The 27781-nt window shown below is 35.9% G+C and overlaps 1 protein-coding gene across 1 annotated transcript; it reads left to right on the top strand.

The window, feature by feature from the left end:
* The first annotated feature begins 3280 nt into the window (after positions 1-3280).
* LOC110453301 lies at positions 3281-27569 on the top strand. The gene is made up of 5 exons (XM_021502187.1): positions 3281-3416; positions 4039-4229; positions 22462-22621; positions 26393-26497; positions 27149-27569. The coding sequence occupies exons 1-5, from the start codon at positions 3281-3283 to the stop codon at positions 27415-27417; spliced, it is 861 nt and encodes a 286-aa protein (XP_021357862.1). The 3' UTR covers positions 27418-27569.
* Positions 27570-27781: the final 212 nt, after the last annotated feature.

Raw genomic sequence — 27781 nt, 5'->3', positions numbered from 1 at the left:
GCTAGGCTGTGTATTTCCCGTACTTATCAATATTATTTAATACTTTGATACATTTTGTCCATATTGTGTACTTCACAGAGCTACACGTATATATAAAAAGGGTAGAGCTTATTGATTCAAAATTTATTTCAGTCTTATTTATATTATTTACTTATCAAGTACTTTATTTACAGCTACTTAACATATCGTTTTAAAATCACAAATATAGGTTTGTTATAAAATAAAGGATGCATTTACAGTGTTTAAATCTGTCATTGACTAACTGACAGTTCTTGGTCATTTTTGTTTACATGTATTATGTATATATATCACGAATAATACTCACCACACTTTTAAGTCCGTCCTTTCCCCCTTTTTTGTAAAAACCTAACGTATCAATGCTCTCTCTCCCGATCGGCTTTACTTGTATGATAACTGAACACTGTCCACTGATAAGGTTCAGTGATATAGGTATCAGTGTGGACAGTAAGTTGCCTTATCGTGTTTATATGTGTGTTAAGATCAACAGATTTCTTGGTTTAAGTTTAAAAAGGATTAAACAAATGGACATCATATGTGTATGTATTGGCGACATAACCGAAACAAATGGTCCGAACGGAGACACCTAAGAATGGTCCTCCTTACCTACAAACAGGTACAGAGGACGCGCCGGAGCACTTCACTGAATGGTGACAGACTATTCATAAAAGACAGGAATGTAACTCGCAGCAAGCGCAACAACCACAGCAACCACAGAAACCACATCAGCACAGCAACCGCAGCAACTAAAGCAACCACATCCGCCTGAGCCTCATTAGAACTATAGACATCGACTGTTGCCGTATTCCCAGCTACCTTATCAGTAACCATGGCTACCCGTTCACAGTCAGCATCATCAGCAGCTTCAGTATTCAAACGGCCACCCTTCACAACCGCCAGCATTAACTTTGAATTAATTAACATTAATATATCGGCTTAATAAAACAATCGACATTAAAAACGTGATGACTTTCGCCTGATGGATACATTCCGTACTAAATTCAAAATAAATGGAGAGGCTTTCTGAGAGGAAATTAAAGAGGTTGTAAAACAACCTTGCTAATAATAAAGGATATTTGTATTGACGGAACGGGTGTTAACTATTTCATTTATGCCATAACGATGTCAGTTTTATAATATTATACCCAGTACCGGCATAATACAATACAACAAAAACAATACAACCAAAATTCAAAAACAAATGTGACCCAAATAGCCTTGACATCTATAAGGCGATAACTCTAGTGGCTTGCCCATGCTGAGTTTTTGCATGAAGATCTGACGGTTTCACTTATTTCTACATTAGTAAAATAACGATATATTTATTGAAAAAAAAAGATATCATCAACACTCATCAGGCTTATAACAAAACATTTGGACTAAACAATACATACACACTTTTATGAATATATCACAAAACCATAGACTGCTAAGGATTTGATAACAGTTTTACAGAATGGTATTTGTGGAAAGCAAAACACACCACGCTTTATTTAAAAGCGAAGTTCGATAATACACCAAACCATCTACAATATCAAAATTGTACTTAAATCAAATTTAACACGATATAAATAGATAAACATTTGTCTACAAGAGACGGAGCGAGAATAAAAGAGGGAAAGTAAGACAGAAATAGAGTTCAGGAAGAATGCTGTAATGCTTCCTCTATTATGAAATGTTATATAAACGTCTCTATAAAAGAACTGATATGGAAAATAATATCACATTTATAAAAAGTAAATTCCTTTATATCGATTGAATAAAAGGAGAAATAATGCACTACGGAAAATGTAGTGTGTCACATGAGAGAACACCTAACCACCAGTCCCCTTCCGACGAAAACACCACGTAACAGGGTTATTATCTACTGTATCTCGCTAACATAAATTAATGTTCGAAAAACAAAAAAGATGAAAAATAAAATACCCCCCCCCCCATATTTCGAATTTGAAATATAATTACTACATGATATGAACAAACAGAGATGTACATGAGACTCATTGAAAAATTATAATGTAAATTAGACCAGGTGTTCCAAAAGAGAAAGCGTTTTCTGCTTCATCGACAACACCCGCCATGTTAATCTAGGTCCAGTGATGGACAGGTTAGTGAAACAAAGAAACAACATGAGCATAAGCAAAACATTCATCTTCTTATCAAAAAGGAAATACAACCTTTCTATATAAGATCATGTTGACGGCTATAAAATTTGCCAATATTCTTCATCAACATGCACCTCTCGAAACCTTGAGCTGTGTGCCATTGCTAGTTAGTTGTTAGTGTCTAACACATTGATTACCGCATGAAATCCAACATGTTATGTCAGTAAGTGAAGGGCAGCTACTTTTTCAATATATTCAGCGTTACATCTAAGACACAATCTGCCTATGGGTCCCTGTCTTCGTCTGTCTTCGTTTCTGCGAAATTAATGGCTCCTTTTCAGCACTTGGACTAAGTATGGACACATTATAGTAAGTAAAAACACGAAGAAAAACAAAGCAAGGAAACACGCAATTAAAATAATGTGTTGTTCGATGCAAAGAACAAATGGTCAGAACGCCAACTCAAGGCTCAGCTGTGGTACTAACAGCCAATAGAATAAAACTCTTGGTCAAAAGTAATCCGAAACATTAACCAAAAATTGTCACCCACTCCACGAGCTAGTGATTGGGACTATTGAGTGTCAGTATTTAGCAAGTTAGTTACTGCATCCCTGTGTATCATTGCATTGGCGATGTTTGAAATCTATACCTTTCTACATTCATATGTCTTATGGATAACTGAGAAGTACATGTACGACAATGGTTTAAGTTAAATATCATTTCTTCTATGATGCAGTTTTATTACAGTATGCAGATACACGACTATTGTATTGGATTCCCAATCTATATAAAAACCTTATTTCGTGTTTATATCACAAAACGCATGCATGGAAGAGTATATCTTATAAATATAGAATAACTTATTTGTATAGTTTCATGATTTACATTATTTCATAAATCATGCATTGTCATTGGTTTCCTTAACATCGAACTAATAATATACCTACCTCATATACGTTAAACAAACTTCTACCACTATTGCCTGTGTTTATCAACTCTCAGACGATTGATTATCTGCAATTCCGGTTGATTATCAAGCTGTGCAGTTGATTAATACGCTGTGCAGTTGATTAACACCTTCCGGCATTTTGTTTGGCTGAAAATATGCACTTTGACCTCGCACTACTTTTCAATCGGAACTGTCGTCTGTCAACATCAACATGGCCGAGTTGTCAATGCTGCCGCTGGTACAGATAGGTGATCGGGTGAAGCTTTGTGGGGAAGAGAAGGGTGAATATTTGGATATTTCAAATAACCTGGGTTTCCGTAGTTTTGAAATCAGACTGGAGTCCAGCGGTAAGATGGTCGCCGAGGCAAAGTACAGATTTGATATAATCCATGGGCGGTCATCCCACCGTCAATGCCCCTCCCCAGACCCTCGCAGACCCTCCCTTAGGCCACAATAATGTTAGGTTCCGCCTCTTCTCGGCATTCTGCCAATTCCCCCATCAAAAATTCCAAACAATCTACCAGATTCCGATGACGAACTCATCAACATTGATACAGATAAATTCATTAGAGATAACAGAACAGGAACACACAGAAAAGACCAAATCTGACATGAACAAGCTGTCAGAATTTCTCTGCCAAAACCTTAAGGAGTCACGGTCAATCATACAAATACCACCTCAGGAACTATACAAACTGCTTTGCATCTTTTTCATAAGTGTGGAAGGAAAGGATGGTAAACATCTAGAACCTAGTACTATTAGGGGAGTTTCATACAGTGTTGATAGGCATCTGAAATATAATGGTTACAGCATTCAAATTTCGACAAGTAAGGAATTTCAAAAAGTGACAGAAGTCATCAAAACAAAACAAACAAACAAATGAAAATGGGGAGAGAGGTAGACTTTAGAAAATAAAGCTGATCCTATTTCTAATGAAGATATCAACAAATTATACGCATACATTTCAGAATGCAAGGCACTACAGAACATCACGAAATGGGGTGATGTGGCTGTGTGTACGAATCGAGAAATGACCAAAACCAGACCAGGTTCCAACCCGAGAAATGTTAGGGCACTACCCCCACGGGCATGGTCTACTCCCGAAAACCCCTCCCGCTGTCCTGTGGTCGCCTACAACCTGTACAAACAACACCGGCCAGTGACATATTGCTTAAACGACAGTCCATTTTATGGGGTCTTCCCTGAACACCACCTCTGCTTAAAATCACATGTTTACATAGGTGGCCAGTGGTGATGATAGTGAGTTATAGTCTATTGCAGAAATGGTGTACAGGTAAATTGCACAGGTAAATCAACTTCTGTAATCAGATAATCAATAACTGCTAATAATTGCAAAATAATAAAAAAAAATTAGTTTTCAGAATCAGTCATATATTTATTATGAGATATTAGTTAAACTTGTATTTTCAGATTTGTGTGAATTCTCTTATAAATATTGTCATATATTAGTTAAACTTGTCCATATTTTCAGATTTCTATGAATTGTGTTTATCTTGTGTGACTTCAGTTTGATATTATTATCTGTTATGTTTTAATACAAATACTTCCTCGACTATCATACAGAATGTTTTTTATCCAACTTTGTAGACATAAAAAGGGGCTGTAGACAAGGGGATCCGGTATCATCTTACTTATTTCTTTCGATAGCTGAAATATTAGCTATCATCGTAAAAAATAATAAAAACTTTAAGGGCAAAAACATAAATAACAAAGAACACATGCTCTCACAGTTCGCTGATGACACATCCTTTATTTTAAATGGCACAAAATATTATAAATATGTTAAAATATTAGGGATAAAGTAAATACTGAAAAAACAAATGCTATTTGGATAGGTAGCAAAAACTTTAGTGCTCATGTATAACATCGAAGGTGGAAACTAAAATGGGGAACAATCAAATTTACCTTACTTGGGATTGATTTCTCTGTCAGAAGACATGGTTACTGTAAATTTCAACAATTGTTTTAGTATTATAGATGGCAAGTTACATTAATGGTCAGGAAGAATTTTAATACCTATAGGGAGAATAACTGTTCTTAAATCTCTTATCATTGCAAAAATAAATCACCTGTTTATATCTCTCCCTACTCCAAGTAGAGAAATAATTCAATCATTGAACAAAAAAACATACAATTTTGTCTGGCAATTACCAGCTGATGGAATAAGACGCTCAACAATTGTTCAAGACTATAGTAAGGGTGGACTCAAAATGATTGATTTAGAAATTTTTATATATGGACTTAAAACTAGCATTCAATGGTTCACTTTCAGGCTTCTTTCAGGAATACTTCCTCTTAATCATTATTTGAAAATAATTGGAATCAAACAATGTGATTTATGTAATTTATGCCAAGAAAGCAAAGAAACTATAGAACATCATTTTTAACAGTGTCAAATAACAAATAACGTCTGGCTAGACATACGTACATGGATATACTTAAAAACTGACCAAACATTCGAAATAAAGGCAGATATTATACTTTTTGGCAAAACTTCCGAATTCCAAAAATCCATTCCAACTAAAATCATCATGATTCATGCAAAATTCTTCATCTTCTTTAGCTCCAGAAAGGTTTACTGTTAATATTTATGTTTAATAATGGCTATCTTTTAGTGCTGTATTAAATGTGTATTACTGTTATATGTAGGAATAGAAACTGTATTTTATTGCTGACATTAGTATCAATGTGGCTTTAATTTGGGAATTTTATTGTTCATGTAATTTAATGTTATTTTTCCCTTTCATATAATGTAAATATCAATATTTAATGATTATTTTTCTATTACTTTAAGTGCTGTATTAAATGTGTATTACAGTTATTATATGTAGGAAATAAAAACTTTCTATCCATTTTATTATTGACTTAAGTATCATATATATCTACAATATTAGTTGACATTCTTAGTTGAAACAGGCTATAACTAAACTTCAAAGGATTTCCTATCTAAACACCTTCCTTTCAACTCTCCAGAGTTGGTGTTCGGGGAATGAGCCCATTTAATATATATATCGACCAACACCAACATGTCTAAATCCCAAAAGTGGTATAAAGCATATATTATTCTACTGTAAAGTAAGACATGCCTTCAACTCATAATTTATATAAAAGTAGGCCTAACAAGCGTTACAATTGGTCAATACATCAATTCAAATTCCGCGATTCAGTGAATTTTAAGCACAAGTTGGCAGTTGTCTGTATTGAATTTAACTTTCAGGTCTGACGGGGTCAAAATCTGGATTGACTGTTGCGCCGGTAAAAAGACTAACAAACCACAGTGCACGAAAAAATACCAAGTACAGAAGTTGAATGACAGTGGAGTACCCCCGAATCAAATAATGCAGATAGATCTATCTAGATACTAGGCTTCCAGTTAACAGCTATTAATTACAAAACCATATAATTAATAATAAGCTAGATTCTAGTCAAAATTGGTTGCAGATAGGGACTTACTTCAGTATTAGGAATAACAAAATCAAATCACAATAGATCTTATCGATCTCATTTCATCACAATTTTGCACAAAATAGCCCAAAACACCGGACTTATCATCGCATTTTATTCTAATTTTCAGGTCATCGTAACATCCAGAGCACTCACTCAGAAGTCATATCCAAATTTTGTGTGGCAAATTGTATGAAATAAACTTGTCGACGTCTATGTTAAACACCTTCTATTCCAGTTATCTTAGTCTGCATTCCGATTGTCAAATTCATCTCGCTAAGTACCTTTTACAATCATGCCTCTGCATTTGAAGCAAAACTAATGTATCGGTAAATAACACTAAACAATGGTTACTGTTTTGTAAATCACGGTATTAAAGGGAAGCGGGATCATGACAAATGATAACGGAGATAAAAGGGGTTTCACATTAAATGTATCTATTTCATAATATGCTCTAATGATATTCCTACAAGGAAGCGCTCATGGCGTGATTCGAGATACGCAGTTTGTATAAAGCGCACGTGCTCATGGCTCTCTGTCAGTGTATACACATATATACACCTAAATAGCAAAAAGCTGCTCGACCGACAGCACGGACGGAGTCGGCATTTATATAGGGGATAGAACGTTGTTTTGAGTGGCTATACTGGCGATTAGAACATGAAATTTGGGTTTAAACTCGAGACCGATAGATCGAGAGTTTAAACCATGTTTTATGTTCTCATCGCCTGGATAGACACAAAAACAACGTACTATCCCCATTCTAACACGCCTTAACAAATATACTACGCTAATATGTTAAGAAACATTGTATTTCCTTGTACAAGAGTACGTAATAAAATACTTTGTGACCTGAACTTGCGATGTGTCATTCTGCAGCGGACTGACCAATCGGAAAGAAGCTTTCAAAAGTCGGTCATTTGGCCCCGCCCATACTTGCAAGAGCTCGATCTGCATGTTGACGAGGCGGAATATTTGGATTGTTCGTGAACGCCCTGTTACGAAAGTTTTTACGACACATTTGGATTGATATTGACCAAGTTCTTATATTTCCATGTCAGTATGCATACAAATCTGTGCTTATCGACAAAATGGAAAATCGGTGATCATTTGTATAGATTTGTGAAGTGTTTTGTATAAATGCATACGACACATGTGAAATGTTTCATTTGATTTCGGATCTAAATGGATGCCTTCACACGGATGGAACGAACGTTGCAGTAATAAATGGAGTTAAGAACAAGGAATGTGTACTTTTTACCTTTTAATTCATTCAATAAATGTATTTCATCGGTCGTTTTGTTCTGTTACCTACTAGCCTTATCAGCGGGATTTTGCTAAGAGGCGAGCTTGTCGCCATATTGTTTTAGTTAGAAACGGGGCGTGGCTTAAGTGCGATGGGAGGAGCTTAACACGATTGATCATGATTATATCGCAGATTAGAACATGGTCCGTATCCAATCAAAACACGCGCTGCAAACGAATCGTGTTAGAATCATAAATATAATATGAATATAATAAATACGCATTAACAAAATAACTACTCGGCCTTCATTTACCGTACACACCAACAATCCTCCCACATATACCCTCGCATGGTTCATTGCCATACAAATGTAAAAAAAGCGCCACCCAACCTGAAAACCTTATTAGGCGCGACAGGAGGTGTACCAGACCGACAATGCTAAGTTTTTTTTACAAAATTGATGCTGGGATTTCTTAAATATGACGATGCCCACACATACCTATTACATAAACATAAAATTCTGCTAAAATTTTATTCCAAATTGTACTACGCCGTGCGAGGTGCGTAGCTAGAATAAACATACATGTCTGATTGGTCAAAACCTCTGCACAAGACAGACAACTGCCCTCGTATACTCTGTGCATACATGACAAATATTTCCCGCTATTCTCCGAAACGCGTGAAAGTAATATTATCAAAATATTTCTCGCAAAGAAACGGTCGTGAATGTAAATTGTGTTATATGATCATACAATGATGCATTATGTCCTGTAAAGTTGTTAACACACTCAACGCAAACGTACATGTAGGTACACCCTGATGATTTACACAGACAACGTTTGCTTGTTTTGCTTTTGCTTGTTATGGTTTGGGTGTAGCTGCTTTTACCAGTCTGTATACTATATAAATAGGGTAAAAGACAGCTTTGAGGCCAAGTACTGTGGAACGCTTTCGTGCCACGTAATATCAAGATATAGTTAAGACGTATTATTTTAATCGTCTAAACCTTGCACAACATTTTTTCAGGACGTCTTATCTATATGTTAACAAAATCTTTAGTATAATAATCATATGTTTGTGATAAACAACAGAACTTTTATCATTTCAACATTTTGAAATATAAGAAGTCGTGACGTTATATTGCTTTGTATTAAATACACAAATGGGTATCGATGTATGTTTTCATTGTCAGTATTGTCAACTTCCCGTAATCATGTCCATAAACATCGTGAAATCACTGTCCTGTTGCTTTTTTGGTGTATGCGAATTTCGGACCACAGGAACTAAGCGTTCATCAGAATAAGAAGTCCACGCCCATTGAAAATGGAATAACATGTCTTATACCATGCATGGACTGAGCAAACAGTATGTAAATTGTGGTACGTCTCTTTTGGGCGTAAAATGCTGCAACGAGCGACACATCTAGATAACTAGCGATAACTATATAGAGAAATTACGTCTGAAATAGTATTTGGGGGAAATGACTGAATACGTTTTGTAAATCGTAGAACTGGTAAGAGCCACTGAACAAGTGGCCGCTGGTCGTGTCGGCAGATCAGTCAGTCTTGGCTGTAGCGAAGTTAAGGGTGCGCGCGCAATGGATAAGTAGTGGACAGTGCACAGTGTATAGTGGCTAGGTACATTTAATTTATAAATAATTCCTAATATTTTATAGACAACTTTCGACCTAGCATGGTCAAGAGCAAAATATAAAATTTCAACAAAGCATGTTTCCCTTTTCCTAGAGAAAATTGTCTGCGTGTGTCACCAACAACAAATATAATTTTCCGGGTCAGGTGTATAGGTAAACACAGGAATCTTCACACAGCACTCTGCACCGAAAAATGCATACACAATATAAAGAATTGAAACAAAAAGAGGCACAGTATCTTTTTTAGTAAAATAACTATATTTCTAAGGAACTTTATTCGTGGGTACTGAAACCGGAAACATTTCATTGTAACCTCAGGCTAGACACAAGTGCCCAGACCAGATACAGTTTGTGAACGGTGGACAGACTAGCAAGTGTGAAGGTGACATGAGCGCATTATGTTGGTTATAAAAGTGTCGGTGTGTAGTTAGAGCCTTAGAAGTTTGTATCGGTTCTCTCATTATTTAATGTATCGTTGTATTGAAGATTTACACATTGGGATTCATATGTAAATATTTCTAAAACTGTGTTGATCGAGATTCCCTGTGCAGGTAATTAGTTGTAATATGTCAGGTTGCTACACGAATAAGCAACCTGAGACGGGCTAGACCTTCATAAATTTTACGGTAGTATTTGAATCATTAGGCTATTGTTAACATTTGTTTTTGTTTATACATTCAATTAAAAAAGAAAAAGGAGGATGTAAACGCAGAAATTATCCAATCTGAAACACAGCTGTTGGTTTTGAAAGAGGAAAGAGGCAAGATTGGGGACGATTTAAGGCATTCACCGCCAAAGTCGCCCAGATGACAGTATGACTATGGTGTTGCCAGTGCGCAACAATCCGGCCAATCAAGTAAAATATTCCTAGGCCAGGAGCGCAGTGGAAATTTACTGGAGGTTGGCCAAAACTCCCAGCATACAGTGTATATAGACACGGAGTTTGCCTCAGACCCACCATATATGACGGTTTCGGAAATATTTTAATTCACATTTTGATAAAAATAGTGGAATATAGGAGAATAAAGTAGGTACCGTGCTGTTCTATATACGCGGACAGGCACAAGGGGCTCTGGGAGACTTACAAATCTACCAGAGGTACTAGAGAGAATCATACAGTGCTAGTTTTATCTTAAGTGGAGAGATTTGCACCAACTAGTCAAACCGAACTGTATAGACATCAGACGCGGGAAAGACGCCAAAAAGCGTCAACATCTCTTCTGGAAAAATATATTTTCTAAAGAAATGCAAGAAAAAGTCCCCAAAAGCAATTTATCAAAGTCTTATTTCACTCTAAAATATGCATTCAAATATAAAAGTCGCTACCAGTGTGTTTTAATGACGCCATACATTCTCGAGCAGTGCAATTTCAATAAGGCTGAGCAACGTCGTAAAATTTGACAAAGGCAATGAATGAGATCATGAAATATATGCAAGGAAAGCTAGACGAGAACCAAACGGACATTGCACACCTAAAGAGAAGTAAAGGTCAGTCGCGAAAACCAGGAGCGAACGGTGGATCTTATGACGTCACATGCATTATTGCAAAGAAAAGGACTCATGAGAAGAAAATATTGTTGAGAAAAAAATGCAAACTGCACCAGCAGTAAAGCAATCAAGGACGCGACGGGAACGTCGAAGGTAGCTACGAAATAGCTCCAGACACTTGTTTGGAGTGAGTTCAGTTTCCGATGAAGCAGGCATGTAAGTAAACGTGTTAATTCAAGAGACTAACGCGACATTCTTTGTGGATACTGGAGTTTCACTCTCGCTCTCATCAACGAAGCTTTACATCAGGGGTGTGGCGACAATATGCCGGAATTGACAAGTATGAAATATAATATTATTTTGTTTTATTGTCCATCTATATTCATTTTATATAATCAGCATGCAATTGTTTGACAATGTTTCCTACCTGTACTCAGCTTACAGCATTAATTTTCAAATTGGTCTGCATGTTTGTTTTATTTTAGGTTTATATCTTCAGTTAAAGCTAATGTGCTGATATAAATGGATATAGTGTAAATGAGTTTGACTTTTTTCAGTCCTTATGATGTAGTGCCGCATTGTAATTTCCAGTTCTGATATGTTCTTATATTTTACTGTTATCCTCCTTTTTGTTTTTCGTATCTTACTTGTTTTGTCGAAATATGTCGAAATGTGTCGAAATAAAAGCTCACAAGAACAGCTGATCTCGTTTACCATATTCGACAATTAATAAAGAACTAGACATTTGTTTTGATTTTCTGTGTGTAATACTCAAATTTCTCTCAAGTATCGTGTACAAAAAAACTGATTTGTCCCAGATGTTTTTCTATTTCGGATTTTATACTAACGTACTTCTTTCTATTTCTTCAACATGTACGGACATATGTTGCTGGTGTAGATAGAGACACACATTGACTGAGGTACGTCAAATATCCACTTCATCTGGTTTTAATACTTAATCAACTCGATTTGCCTATAAGAATGGTCTCTAGTAAGTTACATTAAAATTCATTTTGTTGACTAAATACGACAGCAGGAGGTAGACCACATTTATATACAGTAATCTGTTAAAACCTAAAAAGCTTCCAAACTGCTATGATTTCACGGCAATTAGGTTTATGAACTGGTCGAAACCTTTAAATATAGAAGATACTAGTAGCTAGTGTATATATATCCTTATAACGTGGGTACACTTGTACGTCATGTTAGCTGAACTATAAAAATATACAACATTTGATATAGCGCCCTATCTAGCTAACATAAGCCACTCTAAAGCGCTTTACAGCACATAGATATACAATTAGCATAAACATTAATCAATACAAATTTTGAGGAATTCGCAGGAGCTGCCTTAGTAAGCGCTAACTTCTAGTCCTATGTCAACTGGCTAATATTTGTGTATGCATGCGTGTGTGCTGGAGAAGTATTGCGTATAACCATGTGTCCTTCACATTGCTACATTGTAGTTTAATGGCTTCGATGATGTTGAATCAGTCGGGTGAATACATTTTGCATCCCGCTACTGCATAATCGTACATGCCTGTTTCACTAATTCAGAAGACTCATAGAACAGTTTAACACTCATAACCTACACAACATTAGGTTAAGGGTCGGGTAAATATGTTAGTGTCCAAAAATACATTCAAACGAATAATTACACTGGTACGGACAGTGTAGGTTAGTCGATCAACTTGCGGTATTTCCTTTTTGTATTAGCTATCAAATCATGAATATCGAACGTACTATATAAATATAAAGTTTACTGTACATACTGGTTTAACAACAGGTTGGATAAAATCTAATATGATAGTAATATTACACGGGTGATCAAACCCGATATGAATGCGCGGGCTATGTGCTTCATGCAAAAAGAATATTTTAGAGGAGCCGGATATACATGTACTTAGGAAGCCCTATTTAACTCACTGTCCAAAGCTCCAGGTCAGTACTCTTTATAATCCTGTCCTCAGCCCCAGGTCAGTACCCTTTACAATCCTGTCCTGAGCTCCAGGTCAGTACCCTATAACTTTGTCCTCAGATTTATGTCAGTACCCTATATTACATTGTCCCCAGCTCGAGGTCAGTGCCATTAATAATCATGTCTTCAGCTCCTGATTAGTAACCTATACAACCCTGTCCTTAGCTTAAGATCAGTACCCTATATAACACTGCTATCAGCTCCTGGTCAGTAACCTATACAACCCTGTCCTCAGCTCCTGGTTAGCACCCTTTAAAATCCTACCCTCCGTTCTAGGTCAGTACCTTATATAACTCTGTCCTCAGCTCCATGTTAGTACTCTATATAACCCTGTCATCAATCCCAGGCTTGTACCCTATACAACCCGTCCTCAGTCCCAGGCTTGTATCCTATATAACCCTGTCCTCAATCCCAGGCTTGCACCCTATATAACCCTGTCATCAATCCCAGGCTTGTACCCTATATAACCCTGTCATCAATCCCAGGCTTGTATCCTATATAATCCTGTCCTCAGACCAATTCATGCTTGTTTATAATGTTCATAGGATGAAACTGCACGTTTTGATGTGACACATACTGTTACAAAGAGGAAGCATTATACTGGACAAATTACTTATCTGGGAATAAACTACATGTAAAAACTCTTTGAAAATTATTCAAATTAGTAGGAGACTAGCTACATTGTATACGCCCTCTCCGTACATTTATGAAAGTGCTCTGCGGCACTCGATTTAGTTTGCACGATAACCTCTTAAATGTCTCATTATGTTTTAATGATTTCTTCCTAATCTTCTTAAAATTGTGTGTTGTTAGCTAAATAAACAAAATATCGTATGTAAAATTCAAGCTTCTCTCTTAAGAACTTATCTGAAAGGGAGGATTTCCTTATCATTTGGAAAACAGTTTAAAAAACAAAGTCGAAACTTAAATATATATGCAATAAAAGAATTAGCTGTAAAGCAACTGAAAGATAGGACATTATAAATGTTTTAAAAGATAAAGGCCTTTTATGTTCCTCATCATTTACATAATAAAAACTCATTTTGTTGTAGCATGTTTAATCATATAGTGATAAAAATCAGGTCTATGATTATAATTGTGATATACTTTCATGTTGTGGTTGTTTATGGCTGTAGTTTACGACTTCTCACATATCTGAGGACTGAATGACACCTATATGTTTTAATGCGTAAAGAGCTCTATTGCAAACCTCGTGAATCTTCCTATGACGATATAGTCAAGTTTCTGTCCATGCTATATGATGTGCTGTATTTCTGTACCCTTAGTCTAAAAATATCCAAGAATCAAGGTGAGCTATTTGATTGGTTTTCCGATATTAAAAATGACATGTTGCAATGTTGAAAGACATATATAGTTTTGATTTACAGATTATCAATACAATAGTTCGAGTGCAAAGCCTCACTACTGTCAAGTTGTCACACATTCACTTCATATTTAACCAAAACATAACCCCAACCTAACAACCTGGTGTACTAAACTATCCCTGGTTACTATCTCAATTACTTATATATCTTCATAAAGTTTTTGAATCTAACAAAAAATTAAACAAAAACAAACTAATCTTCCTCATTTTCCTTTTCCCCCCCCCCCTCCCCCCTTCGTTGTATACATATGTACATCAGAAGATAACATTAGTAAGAATTTAGTATCAGAAGAGAAAATAGGATGGGGGAAAGTAAATGTCAATAAATTTAAATCCTGTCGAACTATATTCTTATAAATTTTGACATTAAAAAACAATCTCTGAAGAACTTCAATATCTTCTAGAAAGGAAAAGGGTAACATCACCAGACAACACTGCTACAAAACGCCAAACCAGTTAGTATTGAATCTCCGATAGCCGACACAGAACGGCCAACAAAAGGAGGAAAAAACAGGTTGAAGGAACGGACATCAAATAAATATAAAAGTAACAAAAATGGCTTTGGTTAGTTATATCCTTTTGAGAAGACAAACATTTCCCCTCGAACTGTACAGTTATCGGTGATATGTGAGCCATTCAATAAATGATGTCACTAGTGTCAGGAATCACATGTATTATGAAAAAAGTTTGACCTTTCTATTACAAACATTCGAAGGATCCCCCTTTAGCAAAAACACACTTTTACAATCGCGCTATGCATGACGTCTGTCTGTCTGTATATCTGTCTTCTTCAATGTTTTAGGGTCATTCACATGATTAAGATGAATGATTCAGACAACGCGAGAAAAATTCATTTCAAGATTTATAAGTAATCGATCCCCTTATAAATTATTGAATGGAATTACACACTGGCGAATTGACATGTATGCCTACTCCACATAAAACTCAACGCAAATATAAATTTGAACAAGGCCATCATAAGATGAAAATTTATTATAAATGACATCATTACACAAACTATGAAAATGATTTTTACTGTCAATTTACATCCTTGGGTGGGGAGTCGACAGAGTTACGCCACAAAGTGAACAAAAGAAAGTTTATTGAATTCTTATTGGTCACTTCCCCACCAAAGCAGTAATGGAATTGAACAGTTATCGAATGAAGAAAATATATATAAAGTCTGATAAGAACATTTTTAAAAAAACACCAAATACTTGAGTCACAACTCATGTGATACATACAATGTACATTATATACTAGCGGAAAAAAGAAACTGTGCATGGCTAAAATGTGGTTTAAAAATAAATGTGTACGACGTAGAACAACAAGATTTTCAGGGACAATTTATTTGTTATTTATTAACAGTTGCATTCCATTTTCCACGTTATGAAATCAATAAGTTTCGCTCAGGAGTGACGTCAACGTTATGCTGGGCCAGAAAGTCCATAGCGACACGAGCTGTGTGTGACCTGGCGTTGTCCTGCTGTAGCGTAATGTGACGTTGCTGTCCTTGCACGAATGGAACGACGTGGGTCCGGAGGATCTCGTCACGGTAACGTAGCGCGTTCAAATTCCCGTTGATAACCACCAGAGGCGTTCTCCCGTTGGCTGGGATGCCGCCCCAAAACATAACGCTGCCTCCGCCGAAAGAACGTCGTTGTACCACACACGCGTCACGGAAACATTCTCCAACGCGACGATGAACTCTGGAACGGCCATCACTACTATCCATGTGAACTCGCGACTCGTCCGTAAACAAAATGACTGCCCAATCCCGATGAGTAAATCGGAGATGCCTTCTGCACCAGTTCAGACGTGCTACACGATGACGTGGCAGAAGAACTAGGCCGATTGCAGGACGTCGCGGACGGATAGCTCGTTTACGCAATCGGTTCCGTACAGTTCTCGGACTTATTGGTAGCAACCAAGGGATTCTAGCTGTATTCGAATATCCTTCCAATGAATTGAGTTACTGTTCAAATTCGGGAAAAAGAATAGATGTAGTTCTAACATAGATTGTAACGTACATTTGTGATATTCAGGTATGTGAGAAAAAGGAGCCCCAACTCATGGTCATTGGTTATCATGTTTATCCAACTCTCGTTGCTAAATAATATTTGTTCGTAAATTACCTTCATGTGTTGATCGGACGTTGAATACTACTTCACTTCACCTTATATCAATATTTTAATTTCCAATCTACTTGCTGAAGATCGTATCTTTCAAAACAGTGATACAAAATATCCGGTTTGAACCATTGTATAACGGGACTTTATATTTTTGTTATTATCTGTAACCAGTGATCTACAATAATCTAAGCATTTGTTATCTATTATGATTTCAGCCAACTGTCTACAGACACGTCGTGACTTTGTAAACTTTCCATTTTAAGTGCCATTTAAATTGATTTGGTTACCACAAGAAGTGGATAATTGATCGTTGGTTTAGTCAGTATTTTACCCTGACATGGGAGGAGTATGCATTGTGTGTAATTCGTCCATACCTGTCTGTTTGCGATTCACAACAAAAGGATCGAAGGTCACTATGACCCTTTTACCGCTGACCTCAATCCAGGGTTGTGATATCCAATGCATACATGTATCTCCTACAGCTTTTTACATGTTTTAGGGTGGTTTGGTGGTGTATCCAGCACTAGCAGTACATCAATGCAAGGAACCATCACACTGGAAAACCTCCATTGAAATGATTGAGAATTCTTTTGTGGCAAAACATATTCTTAGTTTTATCACAGCAATATCTTTTAACGTGAAACAACAATTAATAAAAAAAAGTTCATGTAATTTGAAATATAATGATTGTACAACATGGTTTTTGTAAATGAACATCAATTTTATCTTTCACTTTGTGATAATTGTATATTTAAAATTATAAACATTTGTTTTGTTATTAATTAGTGTTTCACGTAATATGAAATCTTTGTGATTGTTTCTTGTATAATCAAGCAGGGGTTTATCCACGCGTTCCATTGCCCTTTAATGGTAGAGACTTTGTTAAATTATCAAATAACTGCAATTACAGTATTTTGCTTATATTATGGCGAATTCACAGCCTTGTCTTATGTCTAGTCAATTCCTTTTCTGACAAAAGAAATGTGTAAAGATAAAGTATGATTTAGTGATAATGGGGTAGGTTTGTACCCCTAAACGATTGCCTGTATTTGTTTCTACACATTGTTATACATGCCAATCGTTTTGAAATTGTTACAGTTATCATAGATATATTACTGTTGTTTGTTGATTAAAAATTTAGTTTTTTCAAAATTGAAATCTTTGTGCTTTGTTGTCCCTGATACACGATCAGAAAACCCCCACTACGTATACTTTATATCAGTATCACCATTGGAACCCTTTTTGGTCGCAATCGTTTAAACATTTAAACATTCCAAAAGAATGCTCAATGACGATTCTTGTACTGCACAGAGATTTATTGAATAGTTTCTCAGCATTGGTCACGTGTCCTGTGTCGCGATACAGCTTCATCAAAAATCTTGATATTGGGTAAGCTCCATCACCAATCAGATGATTTTGACCACAAAAGTGTGCCTGATTTGTAAACATTTGGGAATTTCTGAGAACTCGGGCATCGTTCACCCTTCCAGGCCAGCCGTAGTAAATGTCAGTGAGTACTCTGTCGTGTATGCATACTGCTTGTAAAATTACAGAGTTGTAGCCTTTACGATTTACATAATCTGCCTCGTTGGATCCTGGCGCGGTCACAGATAAATGTGTAACAACTATAGCACCCAGTACTCCTAGAAAACCTTTAATACTTTCAAAGGCAGACATTATATGCTGTTTCTTCACATCATTCGGCCAAATAATAAATCTTCGACATAGGCGGGTGCAAAACACATCAATAAGTCTTCGATTGTGACTAATAAATGTTGACTCCTGAACATGAAACCTGTCCGAAATAGATTTGACTGTATCTTGAAAGCCCAGGTTCCAAAGTGTCATCAACAGATCTTTCTCCAAAGACGTTTGCAGTACTAATAAGTGTCTAGAGTAGACGTTCTATACTATACAATTATGGACTTCAGTCTCGGTCTATTCCTGATTTACGGATCCACAATTGTTTTATGATATGACATTTTACAATGAGATTAATCATTTTTCATGTCATAAACACATGGATGGCATGGACCATTTAGGAATCACTGAGTGAAGGACTTCAAATACAAAATAGCATACACAAAAATTTAATTTCAGATTCAATCTATGTGATATTTAATTTTAAGTAAATATTATTTACCAGTTTCCCTCCTGGCAAGTTCGTGAATGTCCACCAAATGACGAAGAAGAGATTCAAATGTATCTCGTGATAGTCGAAACAATCTCTTGAAGTGATCAGGCAAATAGTTCGCGATGACGCTTTCAACATACTGGTTGATCTTATATCTGTCATTCCTGATTCTGGAAGATATAAACATTAGTAGAAAATCACAATCATGCTATCAATTCAGTGCGACATTGGTCAGAAAAAATATCTCTGGCCTGTTACCAAAACAAAATGTAGTGGTTGAAGGCTTTATGTCTGATTAACATGCCTGAATAGGAGATTTACTTTTCCGGCAGTGATGGCTGGCGTATTTGTTTAATGGAACATGTGACAGGTGTAGTAGGCCTAATAAATAATTTGTGAAAAACGCCCTGATATAATTTGAAAAGAAAACGCAGCTTTATTTTAAGTCGTAGTGACACATTTATTTCATTTAGCAAAACAAGAATATAATCCAAAAGTATACATATAAAAGTAGTGCATATTCAGCCAATCAAAATGATGGAAGGTATTATTAATGGTTTTGTTTTGTTTTGTTTTGTATTGTTTAATGTCCTATCAAGAGCTATGGTCAATTAAGGACGGCCTCCCCTGTGTGCAAGATACATGCGTGTAGTGTATGCGTGTGTGTTTTGGGAGGCTGCGATAGCGCGAAACTGATGCCGACTTTATAGTGCTACCTCACTGAAACATACTGCCGAAGACACCCAGCAGGACCCCCACCCAGTCACATTATACTGACAACGGGCGAACCAGTCGTCCCACTCCCTAAATTCCTGAGCGTTAAGCAGGAGTAGAAACTACCATTTTTACAGACTCGGTTTGTCTCGGCCAGGGGACATAACCCAAAGCCTTCCTCACAGGGGCGAACACTCAACTATAGGGTCAAAAGTGAGGCATTGTCAAGGGAGACATTAGGAAGAAGAAAGTTGTAAAGAAAGAAAAAAAAGATAGGATCTCAAATTTAGTCGCCTCTAACGATCATGCAATGGGGCAGCAGGTACAATTCTTACGCCCTAACTGCAGAGATAGGTGTTATTACACTCAAGCGCATGCTATCCAACTGTAGAGCGTGTTATCCAACTCTACAGCTTGTTTATCAATGCTCTGAGAGTTGATAAACATTGGCAATAGTGCATTAGTGGTAGAAACCAGATTAAAACCACCGACCGACGGCAAGTAACAAGCAACTTTCTCACGTCGGGCCGAAAAATACATAGTAAGACAGTTCTTAAAGTAACCGTCTCTAGAAGCATGTTTTAATAAATTATTTCCGTAGATATTATAAACATGTACCAATCATAATGACTGTGTTGAACTTATTGGATGTTGATATCAAGTCATGATGGGCTAGCAAATCTTAGTGGATAAGACACATACACAGCTGCGCATATAGCAGAAATAATAATCGATGTCGGACCTATTGCTTCCTACACGTCCATCCAGGTCAGGGATGAGGATGGCGATCCATCCTGCAACGACAGCGTGAGTTCGTTTATGTCTGCCATATTGGAAGACCTCCGACTGCTCGATTGTTATACCCAGAATGCTCTCTCCTGAAAGTATATGTATCTTCCAAATCAGGCCACGGTCAACGGCAATCCAAACGCTGGATTTTCACGGATCGAAAGTTCGGACGACAACTTTAAGAAATTATTTTGCAATAAAATAAAATAACACTTTTTCAATAAGCCATATTTTGCATAAATTTCCACAAAGATGCCGCCACAAAATGATTTGCTAAAAGATGAAGAAAGAGCCAATTAGATTTTAGCAGGGCATGTTCGCCAACCAAACCCTCATAACAACGGAGAGGCACCAAGAAGGGAAAGAGGCACCTTGTCAAAAGTCTAATGGAGGATTTGTGTGTCGCGACATTAAATCAGCTATGTATATAACTTGTATTTGCTTATCGATGTCAAGCAATGTAAAGACAAAAATAAGAACACACCAGACCATACCAAACTAAACTATGTTTTATAATATACCTTTTCACGGAGAAAGTTGGGCACAGAAACATGATATGGGAACAAACAAAATATCACGCGTTTTCGGTATGGGATGGTTATTGTTTCAAAAGCCAGACGTTTGCTAAATTGGCTGATACATATGCCATGCGAATACGCGACGAAACAACTGCTTTAGTAAAACAGTTGTCAGAGACATTTTTTTCTGACATGTGTTGTTTACTAAAGCAGTTGCCATGGAAATTACCTACTTCTAAATACAGATGACGTCTTATTACTAAAGCAGTGGTCGTGACGGCCGCTATTGGACATTGCACAGAGGAAAGTATTGCTTTTTTGTTTGCTGTTATTCTTTTTAATTTCATCCAAAGCCAGAACAATTGCAGTTTCTCAAGCTTTGATAATAAAGGCATTACTCGGTAAACGGCAGGAAGAAGACATATTGCAGACAGTACATGCTGCTGTAACTTTCTCTGCAACCGTAAAGCCGTCAGTATGTATGTGAAGGGAAATCGTAAAAAATAAAAAGGGACCTATTCAAATTAATCAGAGGTACTGTACAGTTTACTATAATTAGCACACAGCACTCGGTTCGCACCGAACCTTAATATGTAGTTCACACAGGACGGTTACCATACCAAAATAGCTACCACCTCAGCTAGTGGTTGTTGCAGCCCTCTCAGGATTGAAAAAGTCCAGCTTCCATCATCGCCCATAGTTGGAGCTACAATCAATATACGTACAATAGACTTACTACCTAAAGCTATACTCACTGACATTAAAAGGTAAAATAAACGTAAAGTATTGTTACTACCTATGTGTATATACAATGACAGTATAACTGTAAGACATATCAATACGCTATATCTACCAATTTACTAGTCAAAGTCTATATGTTTAAAGATATAAAAGCATGGCACACGCCGCCTTAATGTTTAGGGCAATATCTAATTAAAATTTATATCCACATCGCTCCCGGTTTATTGATATGAACGGGAGCAATGTGAAGATATAATTCTACCCGTGCGGTCCACTTAACCGTGACGCGTCGTACACCTGATCTCAATGTCTTATATATGGCCAATTAGATTAGAAAATGAGCAATTAAATGGGAATTCTTCATAGGTAGTACTATGTTAAATAACATTTAACAGGCTCATATACCTTGATCTTGTAAAGCTAAAACAGTACACACGCATTGTGCGCGCGAATCTAAACTATGTGCACCCGATATACAGGTATGGTCATTATATACAACCAAGAGGTAAAATGACTAGAAATATCACAGCTATGTACATGTCGTTAACTAACAATGGTATAACAAATAGAAACAATCACTACAATCTGTAGTTTGTGCTTGCTTACAAATTCTCAATCGCTATTGAGCGAAGCTACTTCAATCTGATTAGAATATAGCTCCTCATTATGCTACCGTTTTACTATCGTATGACAGTAGAACGGTAGAGGCTGTATATTAACCAGATTGGAAGCTACATGTACATGTACTTCATGGATTCATTCATGGATACCTGTCGATCCCTAATTAAAATTCGTAGACGAATGACCAAAACTTCGTCTCAGTAAAGTAATACATTTAATTAAATGATACATTTTATCAGTGAAATTTGATAAAACATTAATACAATTATATTAGTGACCGTGACATCAATTTACAAGCAGTAATGTGCCGTAAGATTGGATTGGAGGGTGTGGGTTTAGATTTGTAAAGCAAGCGACAACTTAAATAATTAAAACAAAAAAAACATGGATTTATTGTAATCAGTGTTTATTTGTAATTCATGATTTATTTTTTATTTTTATTTCCCGCAGTTTAAGCCAGAACAGTGGAATGCCGACAGGTAACCAGTTCTGTGATTATATTACTAAAAAAACACTTGTAACCCTGGTAGGACAAGGAAGAAACATTAACAGTACCGCTGAACAAGACTAACACCGTAACGCTACACACATCTTACTTTCTTGTTGTAGGCGATTTGGAAGCAAACCGAAGGGAAACTTATGATGGCCGCTCTCGACGTGTCTCGACCAAGGGCAATGCTTTTATGTCTGGTAAGTACCTACTGAACTTAATATGATTTCTGATTTTTTCATAAAAGCTATCTTCTTTATCTGCTTAAATATGCTGAATAATTATTTAAATAATTATCGTTCAATTTTCTCTATTGACTTAACAGTTAATGTACTTCAGGAGAATTTTTAGGCTGATTTAACTTTCTTTGCAGTTAATGATCAAAATTCCTTCTTATTTTGAGATTTTGAGCGGAAGTTGATAATGGCATAATGACATTTGCCCAATCTGTGAAAGTAAATAATGATAACATTTTAAATTCTCTGGAAGTTTACTTTAAACATATTTTATTGCCAAGCAAATGGATTGGGCACAAGTTATCAAACTTATATTAAGCCCTTTCCTAGCAAATTACAAGCATATATTTACAATAGTACAACAAGATGGCAGAATTAATTTAGATATATACACTATTTCATTTTTAAATGCTTTAATTTATAAATTGAAATTATAAGAGAGAGACAGAGAGAGAAAAGGGAGGAGGGGAAGAGACAGGGGGGATAATAGTCTGTAATTATAATACATATATCCTCATCATTATTAATGTATGACATATAGTATCTTCCTCTTAGAGAGAGTGGATATTATGGTTCAATTGAGAGAGAGGGAGAGAGAGGGATCAAGGGGGGGGGATACTAGAATCTGTTAGAGTCACGAATGTATTGCTGAGTATGCATGAATATCGTTATGTTTTCCTGTTCCGAAAGAGATGTATCTCCAAATAGAAGTAGATTTAAATTAAGAGGCATGTATTCATTCAGTTCACGATAAAGCTTAATTCTTTGTTCGTTATATATATCACAGGTAAAAAAAGAAATGGTGTGTGTCTTCAATAGGGAAGCCACATTAAGATGAAGTAAATTAACTGTTAAGTCAATAGAGAAAACTGAACGATAACCTGGAGATCTTAATATTACACAAAGAGACACGAAATCACCAAACGGTAACCGATAGAAACAAAGCCAATAAAACTAAAAGCTTTTCCTTCAAAGTCTTTGTAAATAAAGATAATGAAGAGGTACAAAATATAACCAAGACACTCATCACAGATTTATCAGATTTAATTATTCAGAAACATATTAAGTGTAAAAAGTCCTATATTAGACATAATGTATAAGGCAGTATGCATCCAGCGTTTTGAGGGCTCTTCGACAATGGTTTATCATTAAAAAACCATGCATTAGAAAATATACCAGACAGTTGAAAAAAGCAAGTGTCCGTATTGTATCTGTGTCATACACAATAATAGAGAACAACAAAAGTACCGGGGTAATACGGGCCTGTAAGTCTGTCATTTGTAAGGTCATGGAAACAATTGTTAGAAACCTCATTGGAAATTACTTTAATTAAAAATATGGATACTTGCTGGAAAGAACCAAAACACCACACTATTACCTGAAGTCAGGACAAGAGAAACTTCATAAAAAAATCTAGAATCATATACTAGTTAAAGTCAAATAAATTTATTGATTTTTAGTCCATCTGTCATTCATCACTTTATCCTTTAGAAAACATCTTCTGTAGAACTGAAAGGGCTATATATTTAGCTAGTAGCTTTGCCGGATGGAGCCTGATATATTGTGCAAAAACCAGATGACCTTGACTTATTTTCAAGGTCAGAGAGGTCAAATATATCTATAACGACTTATTTTGAAGAACAAATTAGAGTCATGATATTTGGCTGGTGGCTTCCTAGAAAGGATCAGAACAAAGTTTGTAAAAAGGCCTTTATCTACTTTCTTTACAGGTGTAAAAGGAGCGGTTTCTATCTAAGAAACCTAACCCAGGTTCGTTGATCTTGGGCCCATTGGAGTCTTATAAATTGATGAACATGAAGTATGGCAAATGAACATAGACTCAAGGATTTAAACTTCAATATATTTTATTCAACACAAGTGTAAAGTAATAGCAGTACAGTACACGATAACATATATCTCACCCACTCACGCACTCTATACAACACCGTTCATTAAAACTACTGGCTACGAGGCATACTCATACACTTCTTGCTATAAGCATAGACGACGGACTCTACATTGGCATTCTAAGGAGACATGTGTACAGACTACTTCCTAACCCTAACGCTAAACAATATACAGCTGGCCCTACATTATTACCTAACGAGTCCCAGAAAGGAAGAGAAAGAGAGAGTCAGGCAGTCTTACAAAGACTTTACTTCTGACTGACGAACTATGCAAAACCACCGCTTTATATAGACAGAATCACGGCACTTTGCACGTGCAATAGTCCCGCAAAAGCTACTCGGAACACTTCCGGTTACGTAACTAGTTTCCGAGTGTGAAAACAACAAGATGGACGACGAAACGTGGTGAACTGTCAATTGTAAATATCGAATGTTAAGTATCCGAATTATCTCCACTTTTACACAGGGATAAAATATGTCAAAACTTCACACACACACACAAAAAAAAAAAAAAAAAGCGTCATCATGTTATTTGGCTGTAAGTTTCCTGAGAAGGATCCCAACAAAGGTTGCCAAAAACGTCTATGACCTACTTTCAAGGTCACAGTATTTATATACGTATGTCAAAAACTTCTTCTGATGAACGAAAAGTTTAAAGTCATGGTATGTGCTGCTTTGGATTTATTGAGCCGGAAAAAAATTGCAGAAAAAAATTACCTCGTCCTATCTACTTTCAAGGTCACAGGTGTCTAATATGTCAAAAACGTCAAACAATTTTATTGGACACACATGCTGCAACAAGATTCGAAGGTAAAGGAGAAGTAAAGCAAACAATGACTAATCAAGATGCACTGTGGTATTAGTTGGTACATGTATATGTTAATAATATGTAAATTAGCAGAACAAAGATACCAAAATATATCTCTTACTCATACAAATTTCAAGGAAATACCTCTCAAAAAATCAGTCAAGGAAAAAGACATTGAAGTTATTTATTCATATTCAACTTTGTGGACCACCTAAGTGAAAAGGTTAAAACAAAAGCCAACTCAGTGCATGCCATCGTAAGGAGAACCTGTCAATGTTTAGAACATACAATATTCATGTCCATTTATGTTTACATTTGGAAAAATGCTTGAGCAATCTTCTGGTCACGGACCTTACAAGCTGAAGATAGAAAGTGTACGGCATCACACTTCTAAACAGCTACTGGGGATGAAATATCTAGAATATCCAGAAAGGTAAAGGAAATAGCCTGAGTAGCTATATCATACAGAAGAATTCAACTGGGGTGGATTTAGATATTTAAGACATTGCACAGAATTTGCTATAGAAAGGCCTGTGTTTATATGAAACTATACAAAATGAAAATGGAAGAAAATAGTTCTATGTTGATCATTAACATTCTTGACGAGAAATTATATAACCTTATGTCCTCTGTCCAAACCTACATGTACCTGAAAATAAATTGCCAGAGAATATTGTTTCTGCATCTAACACAAATACTTATGATAACACAATAGATCAACTATTGAAGAACGAAGATTTTTATTACAATTACAAAGCGCATATAAGTGAAAGTGAAATATCATTTGAATTATACTAGCGTCAACATCATATAATTTAGTGTATAGGAGCTTCAAATGCAGCTCCTGTTTTGGATCTTTCCAAGCTATCTTGATTCAGGTGAAAAGTTTCCATGGATAAAAGTACTTAACTCTGGTTGACCAGACTGTGTTTTGTCATGGTAAATGTTAATGGACAAAACATAAAACAACATATATCATTATGTATTGTTAACATAAAGTATCTACTGTTTCCATTCTAGAAACCAGTTATACATTCAGTGTAGCTACAGGAAATGATGCAGTGATGCCACATTCCAACCAAAGTCAATACAGTTTACAGGTGGGATGTCAAACAAAAGCTGCCAGTGAGTAGGATATCTATAGCTAGTTTGACAAAATTCTAGTATGATATTTCATAGGCATAACAATTTACTATTTTTTTCAAGGTATCAAAAAAGGGTTTGTCTCTACTTTGAAGCTTATTGAAAAGGTTCAGCAAAATATTAACTGGACCAATAACATCGCCTCCAACTTTTTAAGTCTACATTGATTAGATTCTATGACAGTGACTTGTAATAGGGAAATTTTTAAAACAATGCTTACTGTCAAGGCTTTACTTATTCTGGTTGATACATATATGTACATGACCAAAGGTATTCCATATTTATCCTTGACATATTGAGATTATCAAGGTGCAATTTCAAGGTCTCAGATATATAAATACATGCGATAGATTTTTAAAAGTGTTGTTTGTGTATGCATTTATCAGGTATCAACTTTATTTGTAATAAGCTATTTACTCCTGATAAGTTCTAGATGTGTTCAAATATTAGAAATACTCTTCAGTGTCAAGATATCTGGTTAATAAATAGTGAAATTCAGCATAAATATATTATTTGAATCAGGTGATTATTCTAATAGTCAAGGAGGCAGGAAGTGATTTCAGTACAGCAATTACTTATGTTTAATAACATATGTTGTGATATCTGTAATTGCTCCACATGTTCCTTTTACAGTGTCATTGGGGCCGAGCATCTTAGTTGTATCACAGGAACAGAGTCGACAGTTTACCCCGAACTGGGCCAAGCCTACCGTTACAAATGGTGATCTGTGGGGATACATACTCATATTGTTGGACTGGAGCACGTGGATCCAGGAGGTCATTTTTACCTGTACCTCATGTACAGGGGTAATGAAGCTTCATTCTTGTAGTGCGATAAAAAAAAATATTGATCAAATAATAATGTTCAACAACAATATTAATGTCTTTGTCTATTACGTCTAAATTATATATAATATAGGTACATGTATAAAAAAAATCATAAATACGGGGCACACATTAAAATTGAGACATATTTTACAATACTTTTTATTCTTTTATGCCATTTTGCATTTAAGATAATACATGGGACAATCTTGTTGAATATTTTCAGTATCCACTCCTTTAAGTGAACATAAATACTTTATATCTTTATGCTGATTTCAGTATTATATGGTGTAATGAATTGGTTTACTTTTTTCATGATGTTAACTAGCTAGACTGTCAAAATAACCAGAAACCTTTAGGGATTTAACATCATCTGACAAAAACACTATCAACATACCATAGATAAATAAGATGAAAATGAAAAAAAATGTTTTATTTTCCA

This window comes from Mizuhopecten yessoensis, unplaced genomic scaffold (genome assembly GCF_002113885.1).
Source record: "Mizuhopecten yessoensis strain PY_sf001 unplaced genomic scaffold, ASM211388v2 scaffold7251, whole genome shotgun sequence".
Lineage (NCBI taxonomy): Eukaryota > Metazoa > Mollusca > Bivalvia > Pectinida > Pectinidae > Mizuhopecten > Mizuhopecten yessoensis.
This window is presented reverse-complemented; position numbering and strand designations above follow the sequence as displayed.